This window comes from Lampetra planeri, chromosome 36, assembly GCF_965212315.1.
Source record: "Lampetra planeri chromosome 36, kcLamPlan1.2.h2, whole genome shotgun sequence".
Taxonomy (NCBI): domain Eukaryota; kingdom Metazoa; phylum Chordata; class Hyperoartia; order Petromyzontiformes; family Petromyzontidae; genus Lampetra; species Lampetra planeri.
Window position 1 is genome coordinate 8,494,569 of NC_136142.1, and position 12,682 is coordinate 8,507,250.

The 12,682-nt window shown below is 55.8% G+C and overlaps 1 protein-coding gene across 1 annotated transcript in view; it reads left to right on the forward strand.

Moving 5' to 3' along the window:
- Positions 1-2,277: 2,277 nt before the first annotated feature.
- The window catches only part of AP2M1 (adaptor related protein complex 2 subunit mu 1), a 21,961-nt gene continuing 11,556 nt past the window's right edge, over positions 2,278-12,682 (forward strand). The window contains 4 exon segments of the mRNA XM_078611591.1: positions 2,278-2,374; positions 4,870-4,993; positions 11,965-12,103; positions 12,105-12,245. Coding sequence (XP_078467717.1) covers positions 4,920-4,993; positions 11,965-12,103; positions 12,105-12,245 — 354 coding nt within the window. The 5' untranslated portion in view covers positions 2,278-2,374; positions 4,870-4,919.

Consider the following 12,682-nt stretch of genomic DNA (forward strand, 5'->3'; position numbering starts at 1 on the left):
TGTCTCCGTGAAACTCCATATATACTGTAATCTATTATCAGAGCATAATTATAATCCTTTGACGACAATTGGCTGAACATCCAAATGCAGGACAACCCTCCGAAGGGAGTTAATGGGGCGCGGTGAGGCTATCCAGGATAAATTACAATTCTATTCTTGCGCACGATGGCAGGGGGCAAATGGGGTTCAAGAGCTAAATACCAACCAATGTCTCGGATGCCTGTTGCTGCTGTCGCTGGCCACGATGGGACAGAGGTCGCAAACGGGTTTTGATTCCTTACCCGTACCCGTACCCGGCCGCACCAGGGTCGCAAACGGGTACCCGGCCGTACCCATATCGTACCCGGCCGGCCGGGTAGGGTACCGGTATTGGGTACCCGATTGCGACCTCTGGGATGAAGCCATGTTGCAGGCGCGGGTGGGTTGATTCTAGAAACTTGAATTGTGAGAAGAGACAAGACGTTGGGAAATGAGTGACAAACAGTTACTCACCAGTGACTCAAGGCCTACCCGTACCCGGGCGCACCAGGGTTACAAACGGGTACTTGTACCCGGCCGGGTACGGGTATCGGGTAGGGTACGGGTATCGGGTACCCAGTTGCGACCTCTGCGATGGGAGGGCTTCAGGTGAGAGTTCGCGTCGTTTTGCTGTTGCATTGGAAGGAGCGCACACTACACAGCGGTTTACTCTGTGGGTCCAGGTTGGGCTCTATGACCTCACGTGTGGCTCGTGTCTTTAATTGAAGGGCGACGCGCACGTGGTTACACCACCAGGGCCTTGGAGGAACGCCAAAGCGAGGAGGAGGTGTCCGATGTTTGGGGTCCCGAATTCGGTGTTCATTCTGGAAGATTATATTCGTGAAGCAAAAGCAGACTGCATTCAAAGTAACGATGAATACATAATATAGTTCTTTTTGGTTCTTTCGGTAAAGTCACGTAGAAGGGAAGTACTTCCCTTCTACATGACTTTACCGAATGAACCAAGAAGATTAATCCCTGCAGTCACGAAAGCTTTAAATCGAAACATAATATAGTTTTTTGGGTAAGATAGCGTAAATAAAACCTATATTGTGGATTATTCTTTGGTTCTTTCGGTTAAGTCACGTCTAAAGATAAAATAATAAATTAAATAATTGCATATTACGACGTTTCGATTGCAACACAAGCAATCATAATCAGGCATAAAAGAAATAGCAACAAAAATCTAACTTGAAAACTATAGAAAGACATACAAGCAGACAGACATCACAAGGACACACAGAGAGAGGACACTGTATTATGGATATTAGTCGCGAAAGCCTATGTATTAAAACTAATGATTAATTCATTATTTGTCAATCGTGCATACCTGGCAAGGCCGTAATTATATATTGGGGAGGGGGGGACATAAAAATATTTCTGTTTATATGATTGTGGTTATGGTTGTACTTTATAAATCCCTAATCTTTGCCATTACATACAATGAAACAATGAAAGGTAAAAAAAAAGAAAAAAAAACAGCAATACACTATTAGACATTATTGTTAAAAATAAATAAAAATTCCATCCTATGTGTTAGTGAATTCTTTAATATTTTAGGCAGGAAATTCTTTTTCAAATTTAGATTTTTTTTTTTCTGGGGGGGGACCCCAGACCCCCTGGAAGATTTGCCCCCTAAACTAACGAGCAAATCACCTGCGGACAGTGAGCTGTCCTTAATTGACGATACCAGGTGAGTTAAGTACAGAAGAGGTGGTCTTACCAGGCCCTTCATATTCTTAGGTTTTTTCGGTAAGGTCACGTAAAAAAAATCTATGAATATGAATCCTTGCAGTCACGAAAGCTTCAAATCTAGAATTACCAGGCCCTGCCCTGTATGGCCCCACCCCTCAAACAAGACCCGCCCCTCACACGACCCCGCCCCTCACGTGGCCCCGCCCCTCACACGCCCCCGCCGCTCACGTGGCCCCGCCCCCCGTAGAGCCCCGCCCCTCACGTGGCCCCGCCCCTCACGTGGCCCCGCCCCCCGTAGAGCCCCGCCCCTCACACGATCCCGCCCCTCATGTGGCCCCGCCCCTCACGTGGCCCCCCGCCCCTCATAAGGCCCCGCCCCTCACGCCCAAGTGCGCGCGCGCTGCCGGAAGTGCGGCATTTGTCACGTGACTGCGGAAAAGGGGGGCACGTGACGCGGGCGGGACCAATCGCGAGGATCCGGGGCCCACGTCCAACCCCCCCCCCCCCGTGCTGCTGCTGCTGCCGCGGCGCCGTTGAGGGAAGCGGCGAGAGAGGCGCCCTCCACCCCCCTCCACCCTCCTCCTCCTCCTGCTGCCGCCTCGCTCGACTTCTCTTACTCCTGCACCGCTCGCTCCCGAGCCTCAGGTGTGGTGCGCTCGAGGTTCGTGGAGGTTGCCGCGAGGTTGTTGTTGTTGTCTCTCTCTCTCTCTCTCGCCTTCTGGTGCCGCTCGCGGGAGCGACGGGCGGGGCCCAGAATGGCGGCGGCCGCGGGAGGTCCGGGGGCCTCTCCCCGCTCGCTACTGACAGGCCCCCCCCCCTCTACTGACCCCCCCCCTCTACTGACCGGGCCCCCCCCCCCTTCTACTGACCGGACCCCCCCCTCCCTCTACTGACCGGACCCCCCCCCCTCTACTGACCGGACCCCCCCCCCCTCTACTGACCGGACCCCCCCCCCCCTCTACTGACCGGACCCCCCCCCCCCCTCTACTGACCGGACCCCCCCCCCCCCCTCTACTGACCGGACCCCCCCCCTCTACTGACCGGGCCCCCCCCCCCTTCTACTGACCGGGACCCCCCCCCTCTACTGACCGGGCCCCCCCCCCTCTACTGACCCCCCCCCTCCCTCTACTGACCGGACCCCCCCTCTACTGACCGGACCCCCCCTCTACTGACCGGGCCCCCCCCCCTCTACTGACCGGGCCCCCCCCCCTCTACTGACCGGGCCCCCCCCCTCTACTGACCCCCCCCCCCTCCCTCTACTGACCGGACCCCCCCCCCTCTACTGACCGGACCCCCCCCCCCCTCTACTGACCGGACCCCCTCCTCTACTGACCGGACCCCCCCCCTCTACTGACCGGACCCCCCCCCTCTACTGACCCCCCCCCCCTCTACTGACCCCCCCCCTCTACTGACCCCCCCCCCCCTCTACTGACCCCCCCCCTCTACTGACCCCCCCCCCTCTACTGACCCCCCCCCCCTCTACTGACCCCCCCCCCTCTACTGACCCCCCCCCCTCTACTGACCCCCCCCTCTACTGATCCCCCCCCCTCTACTGATCCCCCCCCCTCTACTGATCCCCCCCCCCTCTACTGACCCCCCCCCTCTACTGACCCCCCCCTCTCTACTGACCCCCCCCCCTCTACTGACCCCCCCCCTCTACTGACCCCCCCCCCTCTACTGACCCCCCCCCTCTACTGACCCCCCCCCTCTACTGACCCCCCCCCCCTCTACTGACCGGACCCCCCCTCTACTGACCGGACCCCCCCCCCTCTACTGACCGGACCCCCCCCCCCTCTACTGACCGCCCCCCCCCTCTACTGACCGCCCCCCCCTCTACTGACCGGACCCCCCCCCTCTACTGACCGGACCCCCCCCCTCTACTGACCGGACCCCCCCTCCTCTACTGACCGGACCCCCCCCCTCTACTGACCGCCCCCCCCCTCTACTGACCGCCCCCCCCCTCTACTGACCGCCCCCCCCCCTCTACTGACCGCCCCCCCCTCTACTGACCGCCCCCCCCTCTACTGACCCCCCCCCCTCTACTGACCGGACCCCCCCCCTCTACTGACCGCCCCCCCCCTCTACTGACCGGACCCCCCCCCCTCTACTGACCGGGCCCCCCCCCCCTCTACTGACCGGACCCCCCCTCCTCTACTGACCGGACCCCCCCCCTCTACTGACCGCCCCCCCCTCTACTGACCGCCCCCCCCCTCTACTGACCGCCCCCCCCCTCTACTGACCGCCCCCCCCTCTACTGACCGCCCCCCCCTCTACTGACCGGACCCCCCCCCCTCTACTGACCGGACCCCCCCCCCTCTACTGACCGCCCCCCCCCTCTACTGACCGGACCCCCCCCCCCTCTACTGACCGGGCCCCCCCCCCCTCTACTGACCGGGCCCCCCCCCTCTACTGACCGGGCCCCCCCTTCTACTGACCGGGCCCCCCCCCCCTCTACTCACCAGGTCCCCCACCTCCTCTACTGACCGGGCCCCCCCCCCTCCCTCTACTGACCGGACCCCCCCCCCTCTACTGACCGGACCCCCCCCCCCCTCTACTGACCGGGCCCCCCCTTCTACTGACCGGGCCCCCCCCCCTCTACTGACCGGACCCCCCCCCCTCTACTGACCGGACCCCCCCCTCCCCCCTCCCTCTACTGACCGGACCCCCCCCCCCCTCTACTGACCGGGCCCCCCCCCCCTCTACTGACCAGGCCCCCCTCGGCTAGCGAGGTGCCCACACTGTGGGTTTGCGTTCCTCCCATCCTGTCGGCGAAATGGCATCGGGTGTTCGGTTGGAAGGCATGTTTAATTTGTGTGTTTGTGGCATCGCGTTGAACGCTAGTGCAGTCCTGTGTACCGCGCCTAAGACGGTGTCGATAGACCCACGTTGATGGAGAAATCATGTCCGCTTGGTAGCAATCCTGACCCCTATCCAACCCCATTTCCTGGTCGCGATCACTACGATTCAAGTCGACTTCGTTGGCAGCGGCTTTGCAGGCGGCATCGGGAGACTTGGTCAAGCCCGGAGCATGTGGATTCAGAGTTAACCCTGCGATGCCCCCTTCTCCCTCCGCCCCACACCCCCCACAACCACCGAACCACTCATCCACAACCAACCACAACAATTACACCCGCCACACACACATCGCGTGTGCAGGAGGTGTTTGCTTCGCGTGGATGAGGAAGAGCCCCCTGTAATCCGCCAAGATGATCGGGGGCCTCTTCATCTACAACCACAAGGGGGAGGTGCTCATCTCCCGCGTCTACCGAGATGACATCGGGTGAGTTGGCGATGATTTCACTTCACATCCATCCCCTCCCTCCGTATCCCTCCCTCCCTACCTGACCCTCCCTCATAGGGCTTGGGTTGTGGCCCGGGTTAGAGTTCACGATGATATCACTTCACATCCTTCCCCTCCCTCCGTATCCCTCCCTCCCTACCTGACCCTCCCTCCTAGGGCTTGGGTTGTGGCCAGGGTTAGAGTTCACGATGATATCACTTCACATCCATCCCCTCCCTCCGTATCCCTCCCTCCCTACCTGACCCTCCCTCATAGGGCTTGGGTTGTGGCCAGGGTTAGAGTTCACGATGATATCACTTCACATCCATCCCCTCCCTCCGTATCCCTCCCTCCCTACCTGACCCTCCCTCATAGGGCTTGGGTTGTGGCCAGGGTTAGAGTTCACGATGATATCACTTCACATCCATCCCCTCCCTCCGTATCCCTCCCTCCCTACCTGACCCTCCCTCCTAGGGCTTGGGTTGTGGCCAGGGTTAGAGTTCACGATGATATCACTTCACATCCATCCCCTCCCTCCGTATCCCTCCCTCCCTACCTGACCCTCCCTCATAGGGCTTGGGTTGTGGCCAGGGTTAGAGTTCACGATGATATCACTTCACATCCATCCCCTCCCTCCGTATCCCTCCCTCCCTACCTGACCCTCCCTCATAGGGCTTGGGTTGTGGCCAGGGTTAGAGTTCACGATGATATCACTTCACATCCTTCCCCTCCCTCCGTATCCCTCCCTCCCTACCTGACCCTCCCTCCTAGGGCTTGGGTTGTGGCCAGGGTTAGAGTTCACGATGATATCACTTCACATCCATCCCCTCCCTCCGTATTCCTCCCTCCCTACCTGACCATCCCTCCTAGGGCTTGGGTTGTGGCCAGGGTTAGAGTTCACGATGATATCACTTCACATCCTTCCCCTCCCTCCGTATCCCTCCCTCCCTACCTGACCCTCCCTCCTAGGGCTTGGGTTGTGGCCAGGGTTAGAGTTCACGATGATATCACTTCACATCCTTCCCCTCCCTCCGTATCCCTCCCTCCCTACCTGACCCTCCCTCCTAGGGCTTGGGTTGTGGCCAGGGTTAGAGTTCACGATGATATCACTTCACATCCATCCCCTCCCTCCGTATCCCTCCCTCCCTGCCTGACCCTCCCTCCTAGGGCTTGGGTTGTGGCCAGGGTTAGAGTTCACGATGATTTCACTTCACATCCATCCCCTCCCTCCGTATCCCTCCCTCCCTACCTGACCCTCCCTCATAGGGCTTGGTTTGTGACCAGGAGTTCACGATAATTTCACTTCACATCCATCACTCTATCTCTGTATCTCTTCACCCCCCCCCCTCCTCCATCTCACCCTCCCTGCCTCCCCTCACGCACACGAGACAGCTGTGACACAGCAACAGTGACACCTTTTACTGGTAGGAACCTCCTGGTTACACCAGCCCACAGGGGATTATTGTGTCCGTCCGTCGTGCAGGGAGGGGCTGGGTGGTGGAGGGAAGTGAGGGGCTGTGTGGTGAGGGGCTGTGTGGTGAGGGGCTGTGTGGTGAGGGGCTGTGTGGTGAGGGGCTGTGTGGTGAGGGGCTGTGTGGTGAGGGGCTGTGTGGTGAGGGGCTGTGTGGTGAGGGGCTGTGTGGTGAGGGGCTGGGTGGTGAGGGGCTGGGTGGTGAGGGGCTGGGTGGTGAGGGGCTGGGTGGTGAGGGGCTGGGTGGTGAGGGGCTGGGTGGTGAGGGGCTGGGTGGTGAGGGGCTGGGTGGTGAGGGGCTGGGTGGTGAGGGGCTGGGTGGTGAGGGGCTGGGTGGTGAGGGGCTGGGTGGTGAGGGGCTGGGTGGGGGCTGAGGCTGGGTGGGGAGGGGCTGGTCACCTCGTGGTGCCCTTATAAAACTCAACGTTTAAGCTACTCACGCCGGCTTGTGCCCGCCCTCACAGTCGGGCATATTTGCGGAATACACCACGCCGCCGTTGACCCTGGCCATTGACCGATCAACCCAACGTTCCTACCAGCTCCCTCCGCAGGAATGTGTTTGCTGTTGTCGTGTTGTTCCCAATTCTCATTCAAGCCGCGCCCTCCGTGGTACGTGACTGGGCAGAGCGCCTTGATTGTAATTGTTGCCCTAAGCAGTGCACCACCCCTGCCCTAGAGAGGTCCCTTTGAGGTGCTGGAGTTTCCCACGTGTACCCTGCTGCAGATGCTCACTTGGTGGTAGAAGCTGTTTCAGTAAGACCCTCTCTCGATCCGCGGGGGGTGGGGGAGATGGTTACGTTCTTGACAGCACTCGCGAATGCGGAGTTCGCGAGCGTGGAAAAGCTTGTCCCGATGGGAAGGATGGGGTTACGTTCCCGGTACGAGTGAACGGAGGTAGTGAAATGGTAAATGTTTAATAGCAATGGTTGCGATACGTAAATAACGATGTGTATGTTTTATTGATGACGATGGAGGGTGGTGGTGATGGTGAGGAATTCGGGAGGATGACTCTTCGTGAGGCGCAGGGATGTTTGCTAACAACGCCCGCACAGCTGTTATCATTTCAGCACTCTGGGGAGCCGCTAGCCATCAACACTTTCCCCGATTGCATTCGCGTTCTTTCTTTAACGGACGCAGCCGACTCGTTTAATACCAAATCGTGTAACCGAGTCTACTGTAAGTAGTGTCTTCTTTTAGCCCCCCCCCCCTCCCGATACGTTCCATTCATTGGCTACCACATTCTGATAAGCTCCCCTCCCCCCCTCTCCTCCCCCCTCAACTTGCATTTAAGGGCTTGCATCTTGAATCCTTGCCTCACTTGATGCAGCTAATCTGGCTGTGACGGTCCCACCTGATGACGGAGACTTGTGTTGCCTCCGAAACGTCGTGATTTTATTGTTTTATTTTTATGAATTTTATTTCATTTTTTTCCTACATGGTGACTTTACCGAAAGAACTAAGAGTATGAATCCTTGCAGTCACGAAAGCTTCAAATCTAAATCTACTGTAAGTACGTCAAGTGAAGATTCACAATAGCAGGCTTGCTGCGAGACTTGACTAAACGGGCAACCGAGGGGGTCCGGGCCTAATCTTCGCAGCAGACAGTTTCACACGCGACAACGTTCTGGCCTCGCACCGCCCCGGTGTCGGTGGTCTGGCACACACCGACGGGCGCTCGCGGCAGATGCTGGAGCCCGGCGAGTCGCAGAGGTCGCAACCGGGTACCCGATACCCGTACCCTACCCGATACCTGGCTACCCGTACCCGGCCGGGTAAGGGTAGCCGTTTGCGACCCTGGTGCGGCCGGGTACGGGTACGGGTAGGTCGTGAGTCACTGGTGAGTAACCGTTTGTCACTCATTTCCCAACGTCTTGTCTCTTCTCGCAATTCAAGTTCCTAGAATCAACCCACCCGCGCCTGCAACGTGGCTTCATCCCAGAGGTCGCAATCGGGTACCCGATACCCGTACCCTACCCGTACCCGGCCGGGTATGGGTATGGTACGGGTACGGCCGGGTACGGGTACCGTTTGCGACCCTGGTGCGGCCGGGTACGGGTAGGCCGTGAGTCACTGGTGAGTAACCGTTTGTCACTCATTTCGGGTAGGGTACGGGTAGGGAACGGGTACCCGTACCCGTACCTGGCCGGGTACGGGTACCCATTTGTGACCCTGGTGCGGCCGGGTACGGGTAAGGAATCAAAACCCGTTTGCGACCTCTGGCGAGTCACGAATGGGGAGTTGGCAGGCATTGAGTGACTCGCGAGTATGTGGAACTCGCAAATCCAGAACCCCCGCGCAGAGCGAAGGTTTGACTGGAGTTTTAAAACGTTTCGTGCCATTGTTTGAATTTAGCGAAGTGAAGTGGAAATCTAAACTTCGAGATCGAACCCATGGCCTCCTGTATACCGGGCGAGGTGGTTGACGTCTCCTGGACCCACCGGGTTGTTTGACCATTATATTCTTAGGTTTTTTCCGGTAAAGTCACGTAGATAAAAAATTCAAATTAATAAAAGTAAAATTTAAATAAAAAATAAATCACGACGTTTTCGGAGGCAACACAAGCTTCCGTCTTCAGGTGGAACCGTCACAGCACGATAGCTGTATCAAGTAAGAGAAATTCTAGAATTAACGCGATACAGAGGTTTTTTTCGGTAAAGTCACGTAGGTAAAAAATTTAAATTAATACAAATAAAAAATAAATCACGACGTTTCGGAGGCAACGCAAGCTTCCGTCTTCAGGTGGAACCGTCACAGCACGACAGCTGTATCAAGTAAGATAAATTCTAGAATTAACGCAATACAGAAGTTTTTTCGGTAAAGTCACGTAGGTAAAAAATTAAAATTTATAAAAATAAAAATAAATCGCGACGTTTCGGAGGCAAACGCAAGCTTCCGTCTTCAGGTGAAACCGTCACAGCACGACAGCTGTATCAAGTGTTTGCCCATTCTTCGCCGCGCTGCTAGGTGCCCTCTTGTTGTTGAAGGGCACGGCGCTGGATCCATTCAGAAATTGCTCCCCACTGATGTTAGTCGCGTCCGGAATTCGTGAAACTTGAGTCACCAAGTGCTCGTTGGTGGAGAAACAGCTGATGGTTGCGGCGCGGTTTTTTTGCCGGCTTCCTGTCATTTCCACGCAAACAATTCCCAGAGTCTGCTGGGCTGTCACAGCTGAGCAGAGTCAGCAGCACCGCAGCTGACGGGGATGGCGTCTCCCCCTCCTCCTCCTCCTCGCCTAACCCCCCCCGCTCTCCGCCCCCCTTTTCCTGCGTTTGTGTTGGAATGGTCCGTTGTCATGGCAGCACGCCTCCTGTTTCCTGCATTGGCACTGCGGGAGTCCAGTCGTGTGGGCAGCGTCTGGCAGTACTCCCTTCTCCCACTCTCCCCTTCTCCCCCCCCCCTCCCTCATCTCTCTTGACTCTCCTCCCAGCTACACTCTCTCCACACTCACTTCACTCTTCCCTCTATTGAATCTCCCCATTTCTCTCCGCTTCTCCCAACCCTTCTCCTGTCTCTCCTGTCAACCCGATTTCTCTCGCATCTCTGCCATCTCAACTCTCCTCCATCTCCTCCCAATTCCCCTCTCTCTCTGCCTCCATACCTGTCAACCCATACAGTTTGCCCGTATTCTTGTACAGGGAAATTTAGTTTTTAGGTCCATACGGCGTACAGCTATTTCAATACGGGCAGAACTTGTTTTTGTCTATTTGTTTGTGGTTCTTCTTTGTGACGGGACTTTGTAGGATGAACGTTGAGCTTTATAAGGGCACGGGGTGACCATTAAGCTCTGAATTGGTCTGTAATAAGTTAGGGCGCTGATAAGGAGTTCACAGGTATGTGTCTCGCGCCATGCTTCTTGCTCGCCATATCCTCCTCCTCTCCCGCTCTCCAGATGCATTCCTGTCTTTGTAGCAGCCCCCCCCCCGCGCAAATTCATTTTGACGTTTGTGCTGCCGTATCCCGAAAGATGGTGCACGCGGTTTGAGTTTTTGGCGTCACCCTTACAAACCCCAGGAGCCTCCGCTGGCCGAAGGAGCCTCGGAGAGGAATGTGCCTCGTGAAGTGGACTTTGTTTCACCAGGGGGAGAACGCGAGAGCCAGACCCCAAGGGGCTTCTCATTCGTGAGAGTGACCCAAGCCACCACTCGGTGCCGGATTAAGCTAGTGCGGGGCCTGTAGCATATGTTTATAAAGGTGCCCTAAATAAAAAAAAAACCTAAATATTAAAACACAATTTTTTTACTTGAGTAGTGAAGTAATTGTATTTTTTCTTTTTCTAGACAGCCAGATAATACGACAGATCGCTAACCAGTCATTCATAAAAGTTGAAGGCAGTATAGTACTATTGTAATAGAGCAAGTGCAGAGTCACTGAACCGGAATTGATAGCTTGAAAGCGTTTAGTGCGGGACCCGTAGCATGTGTAGCTACTTTTGCTACTAGGATAATCCGGCACTGCCACCACTATTATTGCGGAAATAACGTAACAAAATGTACAGTAGACTCTCCATCATCCGCGTGAGATTTTGACATGAATTTATTACTCGTGCATTTTACCTTAATCCCAAATTAGTAATCTAAAAACAGTGATACGTTGTTATTCTTGGAAATGTTTATTACAAGTCATGTGCTTAAACCGAACAAATATGTTGCATCTGGTTAATCCGAAATCTACGCGATCGCCTCTACAGTACAGTAGTTGCATATTTTTACAACAGTGGGCGGAGTTTAATTTTGATTAGCGCGGCTCTGGGTCATGTTCGAGCCTGACCCTGACGCCTGCTGTATGTTTGGAGTTTTGGATGTTCTTCCCGTGATCGTGTGGATTTTTCTCCGGGGTTCTCTGGTTTTCCCCTCCACATTTAGAATCAACACACGTTTGGAGTATTTGTCTGCTATAAATGTCCACGTGATCAGCCACTTCGTTGTGCTATCATTTGTGGCCAGGTCGCTTCTGAAAAAGAACTCCATAGCTCAGTGGGTTTTGCCCGGTAAATATTTTATTTTTTATTTAGAGTGAGCTGAGAGTGTTAGGGAAGAGTTGAGTGCAGGAGTGCGTGTATGAGCTAGAAAGTGAGTGTGTGTGTGTGTTGTGAGTCTTGTGTGTGGGGGTAGCGGTAGTGTAGCGGTTAGAGCGCTGCACTACGAACCCGGCGACCCGAGTTCGATTCTCACTCGCAGCCAACACCAGTGACGATTTTCTGAACTGGTCCTAGGCCACCCCGAGGTCGACTCAGCCTCAAATGAGTAGTTTGCGCGGTGTGTAAAAACATCACCGCTGGGTAGCTGCTGGCCACCCACCTCCCTTCGTGTGCCGTGCCGTGCCGGCCTTCACAGGTACTGCTCGCTAACAGCATCCGCCCCAACAGTTTGTTAAATGCTCTATGGGAGGGGGGGGGCGATCTTTTTGCCATGGGGGCATCAGAGTTGGCGAGCGCGCGTGCGAGTACGCGTCACCGCCCTCCGCTCCCCCCCCTCCGCTCCCACCCCCGTCCCCCCGCAAGGCGCAACGCGGTGGACGCGTTCCGCGTGAACGTCATCCACGCGAGGCAGCAGGTCCGCTCGCCCGTCACCAACATCGCCCGCACGAGCTTCTTCCACGTGAAGCGCTCCAACGTGTGGCTGGCGGCCGTCACGCGCCAGAAATGTCAACGCCGCCATGGTGTTCGAGTTCCTGCTCAAGCTGTGCGAGGTCATGGCCTCCTACTTCGGGAAGATCTCCGAGGAAAACATCAAGAACAACTTCGTGCTCATCTACGAGCTGCTGGACGGTGAGACCCGGATCGTGCGCGGTTGATTTAAGCGGCGTGAACAGTTGCCGCGATTTTATTCCGCGTTTCAGCCGCAGGGTTTTTAAATTCCTTTATATTAAGTTCACTTGCTTGCTTACGACCGTGCAAAACTTTCGGTCGTTTTTTAACCCACTTCCCGTGATCCAATCGAGCTGACATTTTCCACACAGACTCGTTGTGCGTGGACAATTAATGTTCGTGAATTTTTTTTTCCAAATTTTACACTTTTTAGGACAAAAATATTATATTTAATTACCAATTGCTTAATAGTGCAATGCAATCATCTGACCCATAGGTGGCAGCCATCTCAAAGCCAGAGGACGAGAGGACTCTAGCCGCCACACATATAAAGGATTTATAGTGAAAAACTTTGTTTTTTACTGGTTATACTTAGTTTTGTTGTTTCTTTAAACAGTTGGTGGCGGCCTTG